General features: G+C 36.7%; 1 protein-coding gene across 1 annotated transcript in view; it reads right to left on the bottom strand.

The window, feature by feature from the left end:
- The window catches only part of LOC121327741 (solute carrier family 2, facilitated glucose transporter member 9-like), a 136,143-nt gene extending 114,352 nt beyond the window's left edge, over window positions 1-21,791 (bottom strand). The window contains exons 1-5 of the mRNA XM_041271954.1: window positions 21,720-21,791; window positions 19,463-19,561; window positions 10,781-10,941; window positions 5,250-5,374; window positions 4,188-4,333 (exon numbers count right to left, since the gene is read on the bottom strand). Coding sequence (XP_041127888.1) covers window positions 4,188-4,333; window positions 5,250-5,374; window positions 10,781-10,941; window positions 19,463-19,561; window positions 21,720-21,791 — 603 coding nt within the window. The remainder of the gene's footprint in view (window positions 1-4,187; window positions 4,334-5,249; window positions 5,375-10,780; window positions 10,942-19,462; window positions 19,562-21,719) is intronic.
- Window positions 21,792-24,965: the final 3,174 nt, after the last annotated feature.

Raw genomic sequence — 24,965 nt, 5'->3', positions numbered from 1 at the left:
ATATATATATATATATATATATATATATATATATATATATATATATATATATATAGTTTTCCTGATTTTTGGATTTAGGTACACATTAAACTTGAGTACATTTCTTGTTTGTTTGTTTGTTTTTTTTAATATATATAATTGCCAGGTTTTAATATTCTAAGAAGACATGAATACAGTAGAATTTTTGTTAGCAAATAATTTTGCTACACTGGAGGAAGTGCAGAAACTCCAAATCAGAAGGTTGGGTCCCGGCAGAACTCCCATAAAATTAGTGCAGGTGAACAGTGACAGAGGACGAGCACACACTCAAACATTTAACAAGTCCTGGTATAAGCTGAGGCCATGGGGTTGTGCAAGTGAAAGCCACAACGCACTGTTTTGCTTTACTTGTCTCCTTTTTGCTAAGGCTCAGTGTGACATTGATGCAGCATGGTCAAGAACTAGAGTTAGAGACCTGCAACATCTGTCCTCCAAATCAAAAAAGCATGAGGTTTCTAGAGTTCATAAAACATGTGAAATGCGCTAGGTATGTTACGTAGAGTGAAACCGAAATACCACAACGAAGCACAATGAAGAAGTGTCTAAAAACCGACATATACTTACAGTACATGCATCATTGAGTGCATAAAGTTCTGTGCAGCTTTTGAATTGACCCTACGAGGTCATGATGAAACATCATCATCATCATCTAATCCTGGTGTGTTTCTTGGACTGATAGATTTTGTTTCAAAGATTGACCAGGCCATGGAAACACACATAAAGATGGCCACAGTCTTTAAAGGCACCTCAAAGACTGTTCAAAATGTACTTCTAGGTGGCATGTTAGAGGTTTGCAGGGAAGATATTGTTAAAGAACTGAAACAGACTGATTATGTTGCTATTCAAGTGGATGAAACCAGTGACATTACAAATATTTCCCAAAGTGTACTAGTTTTTAGGCACATTGTTCCCAAAACTGGATACTTTGTTGAGCGTTTTTTTGGGTTCACTGAGTTGAAACATGAAAATGCTGAAGCTATTTCCACTGCCATTATGCAATAGCTATATGTCATATTCACAGAAGAAAGTGAAAAGGCTAAAATAATTGCACAGAGCTATGATGGAGCTAGTGTAATGCATGGTGAGACTGATGGGGTCCAGAAGCTTGTAAGAAAAAAATATCCAAATGCACATTATGTCCAATGCTATGCCTATCAACCAAAATCTAATAATGGGTCAAGCAGGAAGTCAAGTTTCAGAGGCTCGAATTTTTTTTCAGACCCTCTCTGGTTTTTCAACGTTTTTCTTTCGTTCTCCAAGAAAAATTCGTAAAGAAAAAACCTTTAAACTCCTTAAACCAGATGGAATTTTCATAGTCGAGCAGTGAGGACAGTGTTTGAACAGCATGAACATCTGCTGGAGTGTTTTCAAACAATCAGAGATTTGGGAGACTTTGACAGCATCACAGTTAGAGAAGCAAATGGTTTTTGCCATAGCCTCAATGACAGAAAGTTTCTGTACTTCCTGTACTTGTTCCAAAAGATAATGCTGGAAGTGGAGAGAAACTTCAGGCAAGAAATATCACATCTGTTGATGCTAATGCAGTGGCCACTCAATTTACTGAAAGCATTCAGGACATCCAAGCATCTTTTGGAACACTAGAATCCAGCCTCCCTGAGAACCTGCCACCAATGCGAAAAAGGAGGCCCAAATAACACTGAAGATTGTGACACAGCTACCTTGGAAATTTGCCAAGGAACAGTTTGCCTTCAGAAAGCATCTTGTTGCTGCAAAATTGCTGCAGAGTGACTTTTTGATGAGTATCATGTAGCTTTCCCAGACAGTGTACTAGAAGAAACAGTTTAAGCATATCCAGTGCTTGGAAAGACCTCTTTATGCATTGACTTACAAACAGTGTATGAATCTAAAGATTTTAAAAGTGCTGTAAATGCAGTAAGTATGCTTGAACTGATGATATATAACAACTTGGACAAAACATTTCCGGAGATTACAAAACTACTGAAGATAGTTATTACCACAGCCGAGGCAGAAAGGTGCTTCTCAACACTGAAACAGATAAAAACCTTCTTGAGAAACAGTATGAAAACTGAACGATTAAATGCTTTAGCCATGTTGTCAATTGAAAAAGACATGATGGCTGACATTCCTGACTTTAATAATAAAGTAATTGAAAACTTTGCCACGATAAGACATAGCAGAGCAAACCTTTTGTATCGCTTCCAGCAAGAAACAGATCCACTAGATAGTGCATCTACCACTGAGGTCGTCCCCACAGACCCCACCCCGTCAGCTACATCTGAGGTGTGAACACCCAAAAATTTTGGTCAATAAAATATCAATTAAACTGAAGAATATAAAGGTTTAGTTTATATAAAGGTTTTACTACAGTAAAAAACAGAGGAACTGTTAAGTTTGAATATAAGACAATAAAGTGTTAGCTGTATTTACTAACTTTAGTACACAGTAAACCGATTGAAGGAAAATAACTAATTTTGTGACCTCGTCCTTACCTGCCTGTAGTAAAAGCAGTGTTGGAGATGACCAATTGGTTTTGGCTGACGAAGCAGGAATTTTTGGTGATCAGTGATTTAAGGATTGAGGTGTTTGGTGATAAGCACATTTGATTTTATAGTTCAGTCCTGACAGACAATCCAAGATGAACTACTTACAGTACAGCAGTCCTTCCTGTCCCTCTTTTTTCCAGCAGAGCTCAGTGCCAACACAGCAGGGGATAAAACAAGGGCTGTCTGTTTATCTTGTCATCAGCTTGGATGGTGAAAACTTAAACTCAGAGGAACTTACAGCTTTGCCAGTCACTATAAGCACTATTCGAAAGCTGGCTGAAGATATCTTCTTGTAGGGGGTTTAGTTGTTTTGTTTTTTATTCAATTGGAATTTTACTCAGTCCTGTACAATTATATAATGATATATACAATTATATCTATGAGCAGATTTAGTTTTGGTTTCTCTTACAGATAAATTACAAACAAGCAGGTAAATTACAGTGAGAAAAAAAAAAAAATCAAGTAGGGTATATTCTAGTTTTAACAGAAATCAAACTGATATTCAGAGGTAATATTTTTTGTTAAAAAAAAAACTGCATCACACTCAGCTACCCTTCTCTCTCCTCCTTGTCCTGCCCCATAGCAACCAATACACACTCAGGATTCACTGGTACAGTTCTCCCCTGACCTCCCAATTCCCACCTAATATGGTCTCGTTAACTGTCTGTAAATGTACTGTATTCAAGCCCCAAAAACACACAAGAGTATAGTGCTGTAGATTGAAGCCTATCACAGCGCCGCTTCTAAAATGCCTTAAATTATTTAATAAAATGATTAATGAAACAGAACATTAAAGTGATTCTAAACAATAAGAAGATTACATTAATTATGATAAACTGAAATAGTTCAGATCTGTAGGAAATTGCTCTCTTTAAAGTGCTCAATAAAGAAAATCAACAGATGGGTATTGTTGAATATACTAGAAAATTGTATGTATTTTACTTTGCATATTGTTTGTTACACATGTGTAGCTCAAATGTATATTTCTTTTTACTGCTCAAATTTCTGAAATAAGTCTCTTGTTGATCCTTTTGTTTTTCCAATGGTGTTTTAAGGGGAAACATTTGAGACATATATCAGACTTAAATTAGATGAAAAAAAGATTCTCAAGCATTTCTCAGAGAAGTAAAAGCAACATAGATGAGAAGTAAGTTTTCCATCTGGCATTAATATAAATAATATCTATTTTTATATAGTACCTTTCATAGTGGACCACCATCACAAAGCACTTCATAATAGGTTGTGAACTGTGCAGTATATGCAGAGTCACTACAATAGCACATTGATTTAGCAAAGGTGGGATTTGAATCGGTGACCCTCTGTTTACAAGCTCTGGACTTTAACCCCTGGACCACATGGCCTATTTGGGTCAATGTAGAACAGATTGCCTCTGGAGAATCAGAACAGTTAGTATTTATTTAAGAGGGATAATGACTCGGAATCCCATCAGCAAAGATCAACTCTAGCTTTCATGCCTCTAGGGTTTAGATACAAATTAAATTATATAGATAATTGATGAGTACATAATTGTTTTTACAATGTAGCTCTAAACAATACAATTAAGCAATATATGAAGAAAATGGTTTAGAACCATTTGTTTTCAAACTAAAACATACCACTTACCTGGCCAAGCAATTCTGGGAGGCCCATGACCTGACCAGTAAAGACACCAACACAGATAAAGATGGAGTTGATCTGCCCCACGGCACCTCGGATCTGTTTGGGTGAGATCTCTCCCAAGTACATGGGAAGGGCACTTAGGGCAATGCCTGCAAAGAGAAGCACAATTTCAGCAGAAGCCTGGTAACTCTGGATCAATCAGACAACTGAGATATGCTGTAGAAAAAATGACAGCCCTGCCATTTAAAATGACCTGACCCTATCTGTCTACACTGTCAGTGACTGTCAGTTCTGGCCATACCAATACTGCATGTAGAAATACATTTAACCCTACTACACATTTATTTCTTTTTTTACAATAAATGGACCCAAGTGCTCACTTACCACATACATTTTTTTAATTGTACAGCTATGGCCAAAAGTTTTGCATCACCCTATAGAATTAATACATTTTGATTAATAAAGTAGAATAAAATCTGATGAATATTGTTATGTTGGCATATTGAATTAGATACCGCTTTGTAGTTTTCCATATATGTGACAAAAAACTGACAAATTAAAAAACGTGACATTTCAAAAACTAATATGAAATACTGGACTTCTGGCTTCCGGTAGACTTTTGCAATATCATTTTGTGGTTTCTTTGATTACATGATGTTAAATTAAAAAGAAAAAATATCTAAATTATGTTCATATCAGTTTTCTTTTTATGTATATTATTGTAATTTGGGGAAATATGAACAGTTTTAAGCTTCTTAAGCACAATGGACCTCTGTTTTATGCATGTACTGTGTATTTATCTTAATTTATTTTAAAACTAAATTGACATGATATGTTAAATGGCTAATGTCCTTCCAAAATGAATAGAAAATGATGTCATTTTTTTTTTTTTTTTTTAATAAGTTAACATTAATATACATGCATACAACAAAGGTCCATGTTTACAGGAAAATATCCCAAATAAAATGATTTTATTAATATGTGATACATATCAATCTTCATTATGTGCTTCTTCACTATGGTCATAATATATTCACTTTGATAATTAGTTAACATTAAACTTACCACCATCAACTCCAATTATGAATCGACCCAATATAAGCATTTCAAAGGATCCTGCTACCTCCCCTAAAGCCAGCAGAAGGGAAGCAACAATGGCAAAAATGTTGTTCAGCAACAATGTCCCCTTCCTGCAATTACATATAAAACAGTCTGCTAATCATTTCCTTTAAATATTTTTTTTATGGTATACAAATATGCTACAGTACAATTGTAAATTGTTATCCCACCACATGCAAATAGACTTTGATTCCACATTCAGCACTTTTCAAGCTGTTAATTAAAAAAAAAAAAAAAACGTTTTATAAGTACCTTTTCCTGTATGTTTTTTTTTGTATTAAAATATTAATTAATAATTCACCCCCCGGGGGAAAACTCCATTAGGGTTAAGTCTTAATATAGTGTTAAATTGCTGATAATTGCTGATGTTTTTTTTTTTTTTTTTTTTTTTTTTTTTTTCAAAATCATTAAAAGTGTTGCTTTATATAGAATCATGGGGTTTAAACACAATTTAGTTAAAAATATGTTTTTGTGAAGAATGAAAAATATCACAAAAATTGGTTGCAGCCTTTGAGTAAGGACACAACAATATAAGCAAGAAGTCTCATACATTAAACACTTTTTGTACAGAAGGTGAATGATTTCTGGTTTGATATAAATAGCAAAATAACTTTTACTGTAACTGTGTTGTGGATAGTAAACACATGCCATTTTATGATAGGGTTGCCAACTGCCTGTTTTTTGACCGGACATCCGGCTTTAAGGGGATTTGTACAGTGTACAGAACCACTGACCGGACAGCAAAAGTATGGTTCTTGCAAATTTTTCTTTCTCATTGTTCAATGCCATTTGGCTATTTCCCTTCTTACTGCACTACAAGCCAATCAGAGCCTGCTACATCCTTGTTTCTCTGTTGACACTCCTCTCTCAACACTCCACTATGCAAATATGTAATTTTTTTTTTTTTTTTATTGTTCTGTTAAGTTTGAGAACTACACTAAAATATATTTTGCTTTATTTAGCATTTCACTTTGCAGATTTTTGTTTCAGAGTACTTGTTGGTGTTGACTGTTATAAATATTTTGTCTTTTTTTTTTTTTTTTTTTTTTTAAACTTTACTGGTTGCAAGATTATCATTTTTAGCAGGCAGTGTGTGTGGTGTGGGGTGTCCGGTTGGCATCCCTATCACAATGGTATTGCTCCTGATTACATACATACATAAGCAATAAGGCACGACAAGGTGTGGGATATACTCTAATATCCATACGCCCCGAGTGCGTTATAAGTCACAAGGTGAAGCCGAGTGGTTTTAACCACCCGTATTGCGCTTATAAAATGGGTCAACTAACCAAAGAGAAACAAAAAACAAAAAAAAACATAACATGGTTAATTAACAAAAAAGTAATTTTTATTAAATATCCTTCTGCCTCTGACCTAAAAAATAGTCCCTTAAAACCTAAAAGTAAAACCAAAAATGCATTATTTTTTTTTTTTTTTTTTTAAATAAAAAACATTGAACTGATTAAAAACAAGAAGCACTATTTATAGATGTTAAGTTGAATACTGAAATTGAAAATGCATCTTTGAAGATTTACAGGCCTTTTTCTTAGATGTTCACTCTTAACAGTAGGTGGAGCTGCAGCAAGTGGTCTCGAGCAACATGGTGTTTGATTCATTGTTGTCCTGGTCTGAGCAAATGCAGCAGGACCATCTTTGACAAGTCTGGCCATATTTAGTTGCACATCAAAACAAACCTTTCTCACAAGACCTGCGGCAGTGTCAAGTGACATTGTTGCGGAAGATTATTATTTTATTTATTTAGTTTTAATTGTCGTTTGTGATCTAGGAGTAGTGACAGGAGGCATTCATACCAGATTTGCGGTACTGTTTCACAGTAGCAACACAGATGTTGTTTGAATTTTTAAATATTCGGACAGTGGCATAAAAATGACACCGATGCCCAGGCAGTGGACTTCTGTGTATATTTTTTTCCTTTTCTTTTTCTATGTGTAGAAGCTGTGCTTCAGGTAAGTTCGATGGCTAGCAGTATTACTTTTTTTTCACCACTTGAATAAAACTGTCAGATTCAGACTCATCCAAAATCTCATCTAGAGTTTGGTTTCCCAAAAGATCAAAATTAATATACCTCGTCAGTCACCTTTATTGCAAATTTAAATATGGCTATCATTTTTTTTTTTTTTCAAAATTATATTTTAAATGTGGTTAGTCATGTTTATTAATGTAAATTTAAACATGGCTATTGGTCTTTTTTTTCCCCCCTCAAAATTCTAGTGGCGTATGGATACAGTGGGTTGCGAAAGTATTGACCCCCCTTGGAATTTTTCCTATTTTGTTGCCTTACAACCTGGAATTAAAATTGATTTTTATTTGGATTTCATGTAATGGACATACACATATTAGTCCAAATTGGTGAAGTGAAATGAAAAAAATAACTTGTTTCAAAAAATTCTAAAAAATAAATAACAGAAAAGTGGTGTGTGCATATGTATTCACTCCCTTTGCTATTAAGCCTCTAAATAAGATCTGGTGCAACCAATTACCTTCATAAGTCACATAATTAGTTAAATAAAGTCCACCTGTGTGCAATCTAAGTGTCACATGATCTGTCACATGATCTCAGTATATATACACCTGTTCTGAAAGGCCCCAGAGTCTGCAACACCACTAAGCAAGGGGCACCACCAAGCAAGCAGCAACATGAAGACCAAGGAGCTCTCCAAACAGGTCAGGGACAAAGTTGTGGAGAAGTACAGATCAGGGTTGGGTTATAAAAAAATATCCAAAACTTTGAACATCCCACGGAGCACCGTGAAAGCCATTATTAAAAAATAGAAAGAATATGGCACCACAACAAACCTGGCAAGAGAGGGCCGCCCACCAAAACTCACGGACCAGGCAAGGAGGGCATTAATCAGAGAGGCAACAAAGAGACCAAAAATAACCCTGAAGGAGCTGCAAAGCTCCACAGCGGAGACTGGAGTATCTGTCCATAGGACCACTTTAAGCCGTACACTCCACAGAGCTGGGCTTTACGGAAGAGTGGCCAGAAAAAAGCAATTGCAAAAGAAAAAAATAAGCAAACACATTTGGTGTTCGCCAAAAGGCATGTGGGAGACTCCCCAAACATATGGAAGAAGGTACTCTGGTCAGATGAGACTAAAATTGAGCTTTTTGGCCATCAAGGAAAGCGCTATATCTGGCGCAAACCCAACACCTCTCATCACCCCGAGAACACCATCCCCACAGTGAAGCATGGTGGTGGCAGCATCATGCTGTGGGGATGTTTTTCATCGGCAGGGACTGGGAAACTGGTCAGAATTGAAGGAATGATGGATGGCACTGAATACAGGGAAATTCTTGAGGGAAACCTGTTTCAGTCTTCCAGAGATTTGTGACTGGGACGGAGGTTCACCTTCCAGCAGGACAATGACCCTAAGAATACTGCTAAAGCAACACTTGAGTGGTTTAAGGGGAAACATTTAAATGTCTTGGAATGGCCTAGTCAAAGCCCAGACCTCAATCCAACTGCGAATCTGTGGTATGACATACAGATTGCCGTACACCAGCGGAACCCATCCAACTTGAAGGAGCTGGAGCAGTTTTGCCCTGAAGAATGGGCAAAAATCCCAGTGGCTAGATGTGCCAAGCTTATAGATACATACCCCAAGAGACTTGCAGCTGTAATTGCTGCAAAAGGTGGCTCTACAAAGTATTGACTTTGGGGAGGTGAATACTTATGCAAGTTTTCTGTTTTTTTGTCTTATTTCTTGTTTGTTTCAAAATAAAAAATATTTTGCATCTTCAAAGTGGTAGGCATGTTGTGTAAATCAAATGATACAAACCCCCAAAAAATCCATTTTAATTCCAGGTTGTAAGGCAACACAATAGGAAAAATGCCAAGGGGGGTCAATGCTTTCGCAAGCCACTGTATCTGCAAGTGATTCAACCCATGGGAATATGCTGTAATATTCTCGCCCCCATGTGATCTGTTTTGACCAATCAGGATATTGTATTTAAAAGACCCATTTTATAAATACATATAAGTGTGCCTTTTAATACATAGGGTTAAATTATATAATTAGTGCTCACGTTAATGGGTTTGTATTCACGATTTGATTTATTTTATTCACTATACTTTTTTTTACTTTTACTTTTGCTTTTCACTGAATAGATTGTGTGTCACTTATATTTTAGTTTCTATATTTTCTTTATAATCACTTTGATTTGTTTCTACTTGCACACCCAAATTGCATTCCTGCCTCAATTACTTGTTTAATTAATTCCCTTGTTCCTCATTGGCATCTCTAGCAGTAGTTGATCACTAAAGCCACAATAAAGGGACTTTTCTGATTCCTGGAAGACAAGACTGGTGAACTATACAGGCAGCACGAGTGAAGCATGGGGGGTCAAGAAGAGCTACTTCCTTGTAGTGACCCCTGGGCAACGTCTCTGATGGCAAAAAGCTCTTCAAATCGAACTTACCATGCAATGCTTAAGCAAAGCAATGTTGGGCTTGGTTAGTACTTGGATGGGAGACCACCTGGGAATACTGAGTGCTGTAGGCTACATGTTAAGCTCATATATATATATATATATATATATATATATATATATATATATATATATATATATATATATAGTGAAGCATGGAACTGGTTTAGATGATGTGAATTGATGTCAAATTGCTTATTATTTTTAACTGCTTATTGTTTTGTGTACTGTATTGAACTGCTGATTGACTCTGAACTGTTGCTGCTTGTATCTGGGGTGGGATACAAACACAGACTTTCCAAAAGTAATAACCTATAGAACCTGGGCAATGGGGTGTTAGGAACTTTCAAGGTGAGGTATTTCTCCTCATTAAATAAGTTTTGGTGTAGTCAGTTACAATAGCGCGCCCCCTACTTAGGAGGATGTATATTTACAGTAGATGTGTTATACATACATACATACATACATAAACAAACAATTGAATACAATGTAAATGTTTAAACAAGCCAGAACAAGTACAATTCTAACATATGGTAAAAAAAAAAAAAGTGTTGTTTTGACCTTACATTCAACATATGGCCATGACATATGTTGGAATGTAAATGTGAAGAAGAAACTGCAGATTTCAAAATTGAAATTTAGGAAACACTGAGGAAAGATTTATATCAGCAAAAAACGTTCGATCTCAGGCTCACTTCCAGCCTCCAAGAAGCATACATAAACTTCGTGTTTAGTATTCTGGTACAGCCTGTTACTATAATACATATGACTCTATGGATAAAGTGAATGGTTGTTAACTACATGTGGTCACACACATAAAATTTGTGGCGCCAGATCGAGAGGTATGAAAAAGTGTTTAATTTCAGCATGCAGCACTATAAGATTTTTATTTATTTATTTTTTAAATCAAAATAAGAAAGCAAAGTTGGTAATGCTAAACCTTAACATCTGTTTGCTAACATGGCAACAAAGGCGGGATAGAAATACAATCTTTTAAAATCACTAGTACACTCTTTCACACTTACCTTCCCAAGAGCTTCACCAGAGGGGATACTACTATAGCTCCTAGAAGACCTCCAATGGCAAAAATGGAAACTGTTACTGACCACATAAGTGTTAAGGATGCTGCTTCCATGGGTTGGCCATACCTATCATTCCATGTTCTGTTGTAAAATTCCTTAACATACTGTGAAAACAGAATATAAGTATATATTTATTCATTCATCTTCAAAGGTGTTAATAATAATAATAATAATAATAATAATAACAACAATAAACAATAATAATAATAATAATAATAATAAATAATAATAATAATAATAATAATAATAATAATAATAATAATATTATTATTATTATTATTATTATTATTATTATTATTATTATTATTGGTTGCAAAGGTAAACGTTTACATCTGTATAAATAACGGGGGTCAATTACAGCATACCAAATTTTGTCCACTTGATGTCTCTAACTAGTGGCATTGGCCAGATCAACTTATTACCTAACTTAATTGAAACTAATAAAAATAATCCTAGATTTCTTTTTGGTACAATTGATAATTTCTATTCTGATAATTTCTATTCCTAGCTGTAATGATTTTTTTAAATCACTTTAAAAATGAAATACTACACATTAGAAATCGGATTCCAAAAATATGTTCTATTAAGGAGGCTTGTTGCACAGTATTGCCCATCAGTGCCTCCAAAGCCACTATGGAGGTCTTTTCATTGATGTTATTATTACCCATAACTATAATTTTTTTTTTTTTTTTCTGGTATTGTTCCATCAGCACGTAAGGTAGCTACAGTAAAGCCAACGCTCAAGAAACACAACTTGGATCCGTAATAACTACAGGCCCATCTCCAATCTTCCATTCTTAGGCAAGGTTTTAGAGAGGATTGCTGCATTTCAAGTACAAAGTTTTTTAACTCTAAATGGTGTATCTGAGAAATTTCAGTCCGGATTTCGTGCTGCACGTAGTACAGATACAACCCTTGTCAAAGTTATAAATGACCTACTGATAAGCTTTGACTTGGGCTTTCCATGAGTTCTAATTGTTCTTGATCTAAGTGCTGCGTTTAACATCGTAGACAACTTTATCTTATTAAATCAGCTCAAATACTTAGTGGGATTGTCTGGCCTTGTCTTATCCTGGTTTCAATCTTACCTATCTGATAGGTATTAATTTTTCTCTATTGGGGAGGAAAAATCAACATTGACCAAAGTTGATTGTGGTGTTCCACAAGGTTCTATTCTGAGTCCATTGCTATTTCATTATAGATGTTACCATTGGGTGACATCGACAGGAAACATGGTGTGAACTTCCACTGCTATGTGGATGACACCCAGCTGTATTTGTCTTTAAAACCTGGTGATACTTCTGTTGGGGTGTTGAATTCAGATAAAACAGAGGTTATGTTTGTTGGCTCCCATCAACTAAAAAATGTAATATTGCTTGAGTTTGACATGAGTAGTCTTTTATCAAATTCTAAAACTGAAATAAAAAATGTGGGGGTTCTCTTTGATTCTGATTTATCATTTAAGTCTCATATTAGAGAAGCTTCTAAAGTATCCTTCTATCACTTGAGAAACATAGCCAAACTGAGACCTATTATCTCTCCTTATCTGACGCAGAGATACTAACACATGCCTTCGTTTCTTCAAGAATTGATTACTGTAATGCACTCCTCTCTGGCATCCCAAAACGTGCGGTGTCCCGCCTACAGCTTGTTCAGAATACCACTGCTAGAATTTTGACTAAAACAACAAAAAAAAAATGAGCGTATCACTCCTGTTTTAGGAAGCGGGGCTGCTCGTTGTTCCCAGGGTCAATAAAATCAATACAGAAGGGAGGGCTTTTTCTTTTAGAGCCCCTAAACTATGGAATGCATTACCTCCATGGGTTAGGGAAGCTGGGTCTGTGGGTATATTTAAATCAAAACTTAAAACACAGTTTTATAAAATGGCATTTTTATCTTAGTGGTTTTAATGCAACATAATTGCTAGCTTTTAATGATTTTTTTGTTGTTTTTGTATATTGTATATTGTGCTATGTAAATGAAATAAATAAATAGTGGATTAAGCAGGTTTAGTCTCCTTGATTGGACTAAAGTTAATACACCTTTGTGGATTGGCTGGCTGGTGGTGGTGATGTCAGACCTGGAAGAACATACAGTACTGCGAGGTGAAATGTGAATTGCGCTGTTGATCCGGTTTATTGTAAAACAAAAGGTTAAACAAAACAGAAGGAACAAAATGGTGCAGTGTCCAAACAAACAGACAAACAACAACTAAACAAACAAGTATCATGCTCATGCTCCAGCACACGTAACAATTGTTTGCTTTTCTATTTTAATTATTTCTGCTCTAGCCGCCGTTCTCCCCTCAACGAACACTCAACCCAGTGTGCGTGAAAACTGACTCTATATATACAGCTGTGCTGGGATTCAATTATTAATTGAATCACAGCACATGAAGTAATTTGTGTACTCCCAATGCTCATGCTATTACATACTATACTTTATCTGCACATGAAGTGATTGTGCAATCCCCATGCTAAAATACAACTATATCATTTAAATCAATTGTGCTACATAGCCCCATTATATCCAGTGCACTAATATATATACACCAACATTCACACACCACACACAACATAAAACACAAAATATGCAACCTTCTAATACCGTTTGCAGAGTACCAGAAGTTAATCATTAGAGGTAGATCATCTGCTAAATCAGACTAAACAAGATCCCGTACCAAGCAACGTACCAAATGAGATGCGTGATGATCTTGCTCAAGTGGACTAGCTTAGAACTGAACATTTACAGCTTATTTACTGCTTATATTTTTTTGCAGACAAATGTATTTTCCACTGAAATGACGAGTACATCTGAAAACGTTATTCTGTACATTTCTTATATCCATCACGTTCACATAGTCAGATCCATGAGAATAAAGTCTTCCACAATATATATATATATATATATAGCCCCTACATTTAAAATAAACTTTTTAATCATGTACCTTTGATAGCGTTTTGAGTTTAACACAATGCAATTTCAGTTAACATGCTTTAACTATAAATAACTAATGGTCTATTATCACACAATTAAACTTTTCTATGGCTATGCAGTGGTGTTATCAACTTAAATGCAAGTATGATCTGTCAGATTGAAATGTGCACGAAAAAGATATGAATTCCACATATCAGATTATTAAAGAAGGGTTTATACAGCAATGGCTAAATTGACCTTAGAATTCTAGGATTGAGACATCTTTTTATTTTTATTTTTTTAAACTATGTGAACATAATTTAGATATTTTATTTAACATCATGTAATCAAAATAACATTGCAAAGTCTACTGGAAGCCATAATAGTAGTGCAGTTTTTTAAATTGGTCAGTTTTTGTAAAGTATATGGACAACTACAAAGTGGTATGTCATTTAATATATAGACTCATGCATTAGCATGCTATTTTACGCTCACACGCATTCTTAAGATTATCTCAAGCATTTTGAGTAAATGTTAGCGGTGTCACTTAACTGCAGTTAAATGCGTGATTAACAACAAAGTTGAATAAGACGTTAATGTTTGTAACTCAGGTCAATGCCAAATTTGGTTTGCCTGTATAAGGTACCTGTAGCACATTTTGAAACAATGATCACTATGATAAGATGATATGCAAGGTAAACATATTGTTGTATTGATAAAGCAGTTTTCTTTTTGTTTAGTTTTTTTAATATTTCTCTTGTTCTGTCCACTGACTGTGTGCCTAAACCAGGGGTTATTAACACTGGTCCTCAGGGATCTCCAATCATCCAGGTTTTTGTTCCAACCAGCAAGTAATGGTTTTTATTAAAATCCACTGGTTTGCATTGCATATGGAATTCTCACATGCCCTAGACTTTGTATGAATTAGGACATTTCAGTGTGTCATATGCAATATTAAGCAGTGTACATTTTAAAAGAAACTATTAAGTGCTGGTTGGATTAAAAACCTGGACTATTGGATGTCACCATGGACCTAATACGAGAGTCCCTCTTAAGCAATGACATAACACCACACCTGGAAAGTCTCACTTTTGACCTTAGAGGTCTTCACGGGTTCAAATTAATCAACCGAACCACGAACTGACAATTATTTACCTGACCCAACCCAATGTAAAATTCTTGTTATTAGACCCGGATCCGACCCGGCCCGAAGAAAACAGTGGCATTCTTTTCCTTTCTCCAGCTTAGTATATGCACTGACTAGACACACTATTAAAGCAGTGGGTTTTTTTTTTTCCCAGTCAACCAGGAAATCTGGCTGAACTATAATGTTTTATCCATCATGAACCTACACAGAGGACTGTAAAATTAAATATATAATATGTTTTTGTAAAATATACAAAGATAAATACATTATTTGAAAATCAAATTAACTGAAGTACAATCTTGTAAACTTAACAAAAGAGCAAATGGAATTGAGATGTAAAATTTGTAAAACTTGTTTTCCTTCTTTGTCCACAGTAACAACAAATGACTCCCACAACGCAAGCTTGCACTTTTCTGTCAGCTTTTGTTCATGGAATTAGTTTTTCTTAAGTTTTCTTTCATGTCCTTCATAAACAAATCCATTACTCCGACTTTTAAATGATCTAAAACAAACACCTTCGATATGGGTCACGCTGTGCTGTGCAAGCCATGTCATGTGATACTGAAGGAAGACAATCCATGCAACAGGAATTATAAAACAATGATTTTTAGCACCAAAGAAAGCCTCTTAATAGTAATCAATAGTTTGTGCATTACTGAGTAAACAAAATCGGACCCGACCCAACCTGAGTTGTGTGAAAATTTTGCACCTGAAAACCTGTTTGGTGTGGGTCGGGTCTCGGGTCTCGGGTCCTCGGGTCTGGGTAGACCCATGAAGACCTTTATTTAACCTTGAATCTCACTCTTTGTGGCTGTAAATCTCACTCTTAAGGAAAGCCAACCCTTGACATCTCTGAATATGGTTTAAGATCATACAAATTAAAGTTTTAAGATAATTAATGTTTATCCTGAATACCATGACTAATGACTCCTTTGAGTACATTCAGTGTGCCATGTTTGCATTCCAATTCAGTAGGCAACATTATCCCTAGACCACAGGGACCATGTGTTCTTTCAGGTTAAGTGGTGGATTAAAATGCAGTTACTGGATAAAGGAAGCGTCCATTGGATTCCATTGTAAAATACTTCTGACAACTGGTCTGTGACAAAAAGAGAGAAAAAATCTAAGTTGCAAACCGACCAGAAAGGGCACTGTGTAAGGTGGACAGTACACTTCCCCGTAGACAGGTCACTCAACGGTAGGTAGAAACCGGAACTCAACCATCTTGGCAGAAGCTTGTAACGGTATGTAAGTGAAACGAATCCCTTGCGGTCGGCTATGAGGCAGGCAGTGATTAGAGAAAGCCTGGCGCCGGGCTGATTGCAGGGAGGAATTGGATAATACAAAGGAGACGCTGCTACATGAGTACTTCCCCTTATACTGAGACTATACATCTGGCTGGAGCCTGTATTTGTGTTTGTATTTGTTTTGTTGTTTTGCAGAAACGTAAGACGGTGATCGAGAGCTGCAGCCACGGAGCCAGCTCACACCCACGATTTACTGCTTCACTGCACAGCACAGCACAGCGTACTATGGACATTCACATCACTTTCGCCAGGATCACAGAGCACAGTTTTGTGCACAGAGGATTGTAGTTATTGGAGTGTTTGTTTTGTTTGAGATGGCGACCTGTTTTATTTTGTGTGCAACTTATTAAATAAGCACAGATGTTTTTTGGAGTTCATTTGTAGTGTTGTGTGTCATTTAACAACCACCACTCACCACCCTGTCACATGGTCATATTAATATGTACTGCATCATGACACCCCTCTCATGCATAGTACAGTATATTACTTTAAATGCAAGAACTTTCGTAAGAAATAACCCATGACGGGGTGTGCAGGAAGACAATTCACCACTCAGGAAGAGCGATAAGGATTGTCTTGCAGCAAACACAGTGGGGTTTTTCGCTAATAAAATGGCTACATTTTTATTTTGAAAATAATTCCACAAACTATCTTTTTAAAGGAAAAAATTAGAAATGTATTGTGTATCACCCACTGAAAAAAAAAAATAGTCCCTGAATACATATATTTTGTACTTTTTTATTTGCCATTAACATTACATTGAACATTACATTCCGATTTATAGTAAAATCTTCGACCTAAAATGGCATTTGGGAATTGAAAGCAGGCTGATTTCCCACATCTGAGGGGGGTGATTTCTCCGATGGCTTTTGAATAAAGTGTTACTGTTACTGCTTACCTCAGAGTTTTTTTTATTCTGTTTTCTGACTAAATACTACAATATATTTGCCATTTTTTCTGCAATTCTTAGTGACAGAGATGGAAAAAAAACAAATTGTTGAGTGATTTAAATGCTGTTTCAGTTGTATGATGACATTTTTACTTACAAAAAAAAACAGTGTTTAGATAATTGTTACTACTAAGGCGTAGTAATATTAATAGATATGGGGCTGTATTAAAGAAAGATCCTAACTGCCAAATTTTATCTTATCTTAGAGATAAGAAATTCTAAGTGTCAGTTTAGGAAAATGCGTATTACAGATAAAGGATTTCTAGCTTATTTTCCTATCTTAAGATAGGAATAGAAAATGATTGGGATGCAAACAGCCAATCAGCTTCTAGAGCTTGTGGGCTACTATTTTGCATAGATGCCCGCTGGAATGTTGAAGTTCTTAACTGTGAATTCAATTTTAAATAAATCCGCTCATGAATACTGGCTTTTTCCCTTAACATTCTAATCTACAACTCTCGATGCAGGCTCTACCGTGTGGTAGATGACCTTGACTTTCGTTAGCGCCCTCCTGCTCGGGATACATAACTCCAGTCACGGTCATCTAACACAAGGTAGAGCCCACATCGACGGGCTCTATTGCTCAAACAGTGTATTACAGAACGTTCCTAACTAGTTAATTTCCTAAGTTTTGATCCTAACGTTTAGGATAAGGTAGAACCTATCCTATCTTACAGTTTGAAAAAGAAAAAAAAAAACTACTCTACTTTCCCAATGGCAGATTTACTTTTAAATTAGAGGAGAGAGAAAATAGACAATTATTGCGAGAAAGGCTTTTGACAGATCCAAACACTGTTCTTGATTTTTCAGACAAAACTTTAATTTCAAATTACCATCTCCCAAGAGCAATGATTTTAAATTTAATTGAAACTTTAAAACCGCAGCTGCAAAGAATCATTCACAGGCATGCAGCCTTACCCGTAGTTACACAATCTGTTTATAGAAGCCTTGGATTTTTTTAATTATAAATGTAGTAGTTGCTTCTAATAGGTTCCAGTATGGACAAGATTTATGTCATTAAATGTATTTGATATTCTGACATTCAGAATCTTTAAACGCTGTGCCACGAATATTCACTTCTCATTGGTCAGTTTCCCTAGTTAAGGCATGCGCAGCGCCAGAATAGGATCAAAAAATTGTATCAGTGGAACCTGCTCGTGATCCGTTTAGTACAACGCCTTCTCAAGATCCGGCTCCATTGAGCCCGGATCCGATCCTGTTTTTTGATCTCGTTAGTACAACCGGCCCTAGGACAGCTTATGCAGGGATAAAAAATAATTTGAGACAGTTTATAAATTCAAAATTGAATAGGAAGAAGTTTCCTACATCCTCTTTAATTTATCGCATTCATTTATATTTTCCTTTAATGTATTTTTTTCACCAGCTAATGTGGGGCCCATGTGTCAAGTAAAGGTATCTTTATGTCTCATTCATTTCTGCCAGTAAAATATTAATATAGTTTGGTGCAGTTTGTGTCGATAGTTATTCCTGTGGTCTGGGGGTAATGTTGTCCACTGAATTGGAATGCAAACATGGCACACAGCATTTACTCAAAGGAGTCATCAGTCATGGTATTCAGGATTAATATTAATTATCTTAAAACTTAAATTTGAATGACCTTAAACCATATTATTATACATGCTTCCCAGCTATAAAGCAAGTCTAATTTCAACAGTCAGAACATCCATGCTGTTGTTCCTGATGTTCATTAATAACACTCAATCATAAGATATTCAGTAATACTAAAAGATGAATGCTGGTCTATAACATGCTTTTACAGACGTGTCAATTCTGCCAATGTCATTGGCATCGGTCCTTGAGTCACTTCCTTCCATATCTTTACACAGTATCATTAATCAGGTTTATGAATGCAATTGTTCCTGCATTTGTTTGATATTGATAAGGTTTTGTGTCGTTGGACTTCAACTCCCAGAAGCCAACTTCTCCATCTCAACCAATTGTAGCTTCTCCAACGATTTACTTTTTTTTTTAAATTTCCCTAAGCTCCCTCATATGAGTGGAAAATGTATGAGAGACTTTTTTTGTTCACTAATTGCTATAAAAACAATAACTTTAAAATAAAATAGATGTTTATTATGTGTGTCTTTTCATAAAAAAAAAATGTAGCTGTATTTTTACGTTTAGTCCACTTCTTAGTCGATAAATATCTGCCCTTTTGAAAGTTTATTGTACCATGTATAAGACACAGCAAAGCTTAGTAAGGAATTCTAAAAGAATTGTAAAGCTCAGGTAAGTGTTGTATGGCAAATGATGGTGAAAAACTACCCATATGTTGTCTAACTTACCATGGTTGGAGCATTGACAACAGACAGATTGTAGCCATACAGATATGAAGAACCGAAAGCCCCAAACAGAGAAGCTATCACAAGACGACAAGTCCATCCCTGAAATAAAACATACATTCTTTCAGGTTCACACAGGACATGTCAGCATTCAATGTTGTCTCAATTAGTGAAATCCTTAACACACAATTCAACACACTGTAAGATTGCTGCATTAGATATCTAAAAAAGGCATTTACTGGTAACAGTAGCAATGAAGAACTTAACCTTTACATTTAACTACCTTGGTCTTATTAAGGGTACCGTACTTCATGCCTTATTAGCTTCTAATTTCCCAGACACATAATATATCTGTCATCTCTGCCCTTTAATGTAGTACTTTGTTAACGTAAGGTGTGGAAAGCTGACATAAACAGTTTCTATTACTATTCTCAGGGTCAGATCCATCTCCAAGCCTTGTATTTTAATATTATATTTTGGTTAGTCAGTACTCTACAGTAACCCCCCTCCCAATTACTGCAATGACAAAATAATGATTTATTATTTCTAAGGTGGGGGTCTGAGTTGCATCAGTTATAAGGCAGAGGGACTGTCTAGGAATCACAAAGAGCTTTTGATTACTGTATGACAAGTGCCACTAGACATCAGACTCCACACCAAGAAAGATGTAAAGCTTTCACTGAATTGCCTCATTGTTATTCAGTGTTTTTAAAGTCTGTTTTTGTGAATTTAAATGTACTGTTATAGATTAATACTTTTAGGTAAACAACAATATTACATTTGATTGACTTGACCTTCAAGGGAGTAACAAGAACAAATCAATTTCAAGCACAGAATTATTGGTCAAGCAATATTATGCACATCAAGCCATAAAACCAGATGACATAGGCAGTAATGTCTGGGAAATTAGCAAGGCAATGTTATGGGTGTTTAATGTATAAAGAAAGGGCATTTTTATGGGATAGAGATAGTGCCTGAGTGGTATGTCTGGACAACCTTGAAAACTGAATCCTAATCTTAAAGGAGCAATAACAAGTAAAACCTATTTCTTATCTCTTACTACCCCAAGCAATATTATCACATGTCCACCTTTTCATTTATTTTATTATTTTTCTATTTCGTATTTCAAATATAATAGTGAACGTGTTGAATGACAACATTTCAACTGCACGAGGAAGTAACCATATTCAAGATACCTTCCTAAAATACATTCTATTTTAAATACTATTCTATTCTTCTCATAGATAAAAAAAATGGTTACATTTCAGCAGTTCTTTGCTGAGCTAACCAAATTTAAGTCAGGGGGTTGTTAGTGACAGCTATTTCACACAGTGCAGATTCTTTTCTACTTTTCGAAATACCTGCAGACTGTTTACTATCTGCAGGTACTTCCACATCAAAAGTAATAGCAGTGAGTTGCCATCATACCACAAACGATGCCAGCCCAGTATTATAGATGGTACGTAAAATCACAAGAGCTTTTTCTTTGAACCAAGGTGCCTTTTTTTTTTCCTTCCAGGAGTCAATATTTGATTTTCTTGACAGAAGTTATTTCAACAGAATAATTTAGTTTTAAGTGTTGAGGAGGACTGAAGTCATGTTTGTGAATCGGTACATTTTAGTCACTAAACCAGATTCTGAAACTCTTAACTACATGTGGTAAAGAATGCTCTTTTCATCATAACTGGATTAGTGGGTCTCTATATAAATGTAAAACGGGCATACAGATGCATATGCCCCTCAGTATAAGACCCACAATAAGCACAAAACAGATTCCCTCATAGCACAAAACAGATTTATTAATGTGATGTGCTAAAGTTGTGCCAATAAGCTAGTTCTAATTAATGCCAAGTTTATGTTTTGTATTAATATCGGTTTTACCAAGTTTATTTTTTGTATTAATAGTGGTTTTGTTTTATGGTTACCCCACCTTGTGCAGCTTCACTGCAACATGAACTTCAAGTTGAAACAAAATTGCCTTGTAAAAGATTTTACGATTCATAAGTCAAAAACAATGCAATTTGTAAAGAAAGGATGTTATTGCTTTATTGTCTAATTATGATGAAATTCTAGATGAATATGCTTTTTTTAATATGTGTGTGTGTGTGATTTAGGGGAGTACTTCAGAAGCTGGTTGCACTTATCTGGGAACAGATAATTCTGTTGGTGCTCCTTCCCTGAACTGATGACACAGAGCTGTTGTCACTGTCAATCATATTTTTTTATTATTATGTTTTAATTGTAAATCAAAAGCTCTTACCTGATTTGTTGATTTGCTTCCATCATTTACATCTTCATTTTCAAAGTTATTGGTTTTCTCAGCCTGCCCCATGGTCTAGTATTAGTGTAATTCGGGTAAACACTGAGAAAACACAAAGGTATATTATACTTAGGCTTGCTACTATTCAATTTTTTGTTTTTGTTTTACCAAATCAAGGATTAATATTGATGTTAATTTTAGAATTTACCAGTTTTTTTTTTCGATCTTTATTTTTCAATTCAAGCAGAGAATGGGTGAAATCCATCTTTATGATTTTAAAAGAACAGACTTTTTATGCCACTGAAAAATGTCTCATTTACTGAAACCCCTTTATCATATTCAACATGCAACAAAGCTAAGGTGCACTTATTATTCGGAGTCTGAGCTCCCCCTCTAGTGCTTCAGCACAGCTGGACTCAGAAGTCTCATCCTGCCACAGAAGTCTCATCCTGCCGCGGAGACTTCAGCTGTCGGCCAGGATATTAAATGTTTTTCGCTTGCTCTCCATTTTCAAATCAAACAAGTAACTGTTACCGTATACCTAAAGCAAAAGCTTACATACACCTTAACTAGCCAATTTCAAAGTAGGCGCATTGAATGACAGGTGCTGTAGCTTGCAAATGAGAGCATTCTAGCACTGCTTCAATGAACAAGATCAAGATCAATTAAAATCACAACTATCGAACACAGATGTATAATGTTCTTTTTTTTTACAATTTGTATGGGGGCAACAGTGTGGAGTCGTGAATACATTCTATAGTAATAGTAGTTGTTTGAAGGGATATATTTATTTACCTGTCTATATATACAAAATGGAATAAAAAAGACAAAATATATCTGTCAAATATAAACACTTATTAGGCTATACGCCTATGTAGACCTATTACAAAGTAATTTTCTGCATTGTGTTTTATGCAGTATTTTATTTCTGAGAAACAGTAAATAAAAATGATTTAAAAAAAAAAACTGTCACTTCATGTATTCATCCTTTAAACAATGTTGCAGCTCATGGGATAGTAAAAGTAAAAAAGTAAAATATTTACATTTGTTTCATGTTCATGATTCTTTTTTTGTTGTTTGTTTATTGTACTGTTAATGAAAATTGCATTAGAAATGTTTCATTAATAGAAGATAATTAAAGAGGTGTTTATGGACAAAACATTTTGAGACCTTGTGAAATAAACCTTATGCCTTGTCCATTAGAATCTATTTAAACTGACATAAAGGGCTGCTACCTTAGTCTATTATGTTGTCTTGTGTGAACCCACCTTAAGAGACATTTTATTTCTTACCTTATAATTATGCATCATAGATTTAAAAAAAAAAAAAAAACTATGTAATTACAAACAATCAACATTGTTGTATTAACATGTCTAATAAAAGTGGTAAAATTTCAGCAGGACATGGAACACCTCCACAGAAGTTCTGTAGTTTATAATGAAGCAAAAAAAAAAAAATAATAATAATAAAGAAATGGGGAGAAGAAGGAGGAGAGGAAAGCTGCAGCAACGACTGCAGGAGGAGGAGGAACTAGAGCCCAGGAGGGAGGAGACAGAGCCTTTCCTGTCTTCTGAGGAGATGCTGGACTGGGTGTCGGACCCGGAGTGGAGCGGGGAGGACCTCCCACTGGTTGTTGACCTGCTGTGGGCCAGGATGGGGAACGTTGGGAAAGCTGGGAACAACATTTCTACCCAGTGCCCTTCATGAACCCGGCAGCCATGGTGATCAACTACTTGGCAGCCGATATGGGACTGCCCCAGCAGGTTGCATTCCAAGTGGGTGGAGCCATGCCTACCTGCATCCTCATTGGGCTGAAGGGAGATGACATGCAGCTCCCATCTCCACCAGCAGAGGAAGAATGCCTGCTGGTTTTGCTTCCAGAGCCAGAGGGAGAGGAGCCGTTTCCAGCGCCAGAGGGAGAGGAGCCGTTGCTGCCGTCTCCAGTGCCAGAGGGAGAGGTCCCACCGCTGTCTCCAGAGCAGGAGGGAGACCCGCATCAGTCCCCTGCAAGTGAGGAAAAGCCGCACCAGTCCCCTGCAAGTGAGGTAGAGCCGCACCAGTCCCCTATAACAAGGGTAGACTACACGCCGCTCCCACATCCGTCAACAGGAGAGTACATGCCGCTCCCACCTCCATCAACAGGAGAGTACATGCCGCTCCCACCTCCATCAGCAGGAGATTGCACGCCTCCGCCACCTCCATCGGCAGGAGCAGAGCAGCAGGAGCTGCCTCTGTCCCCGCCACCTCCACCGCCAGGAGCAGAGCAGCAGGAGCTGCCTCTGCCTCCGCCACCTCCACCAGCAGAGAGTGAATGCCTGCTGGGTCCCCGTCCACAAGCAGAGGGTGAATGCCTGCTGGGTCCCGTACACCAGCAGAGGATAAATACCTGCTGATAGCACTTCCCCCATCAGCAGAGGATGAATGCCTGCTGGTATCACTTCCCCCAGCATCACAAGGAGAGGAGCTGGAGCTGCCTCTGCCTCAATCACCATCAGGGGGAGAGGAGCAGGAGCTTCCTCTCCCTGCACCAGAAGGACCAGGAATAGATCCTGGGGTTGTCAGCCACTTTGCATCGCCTGGGGTTGCTGGAACTGCTTTGCTAGGGGTCTCAGTCAGCTCTGCTTGGGGTCAGTGTGGCCGGAGCCCCACCAGAGGCTATGAAAAAGGGCGGAAAGGTCAGGAGACCACCTTCCCCCGCAGCAGTTTCGCTGCCGGAGATCTTGGGGGAGGTCTGGAGACCACCAACCCCAGCAGCTTTTCCGCTGCTGGACTTGCCCTGGCTGAGGGAGTCAGTCTGGGAGCTGTCAGCACGTCTGCTGACAGCTGCACCATTGGCAGCATTTCCGCTTTGCACAAGGTGGGGTATATGTGGCAAAGTGCCCGTCCCTGTGTGTATTTTGTGTTGTATGTTGTGTGTTCGGTGAGTGGAGAACAGGATTGGAGATGGAGGTAATAATAATAATAATAATAATAATAATAATAATAATAATAATAATAATAATTAAAAACATCAGCTCACCGTGTTTATTTAGTGTTAGACCGTTTTGTTTGTCTCTTTAATTTGGCGAATGTGCCGTGTCCTGTGTTTTTGTTTGTCTTGCAACCTTTTATTTTCTGTACGTCTGTTCATTATTAAATGCTGAGGGAGACCATTTGCTCAGTTTCACCAAACTCCACCTCTCTTTGTTTATTTCCTGGTTCCTGTTTCTGGTCTGACATCCCCCACTCCAGCCGTCTTTGTGACAA

The sequence above is a fragment of the Polyodon spathula genome, chromosome 1 (assembly GCF_017654505.1).
Source record: "Polyodon spathula isolate WHYD16114869_AA chromosome 1, ASM1765450v1, whole genome shotgun sequence".
Classification (NCBI taxonomy): Eukaryota; Metazoa; Chordata; class Actinopteri; order Acipenseriformes; family Polyodontidae; genus Polyodon; species Polyodon spathula.
The sequence above is the reverse complement of the archived record's forward strand: the minus strand, read 5'-3'. Positions and strand labels throughout refer to the sequence as shown.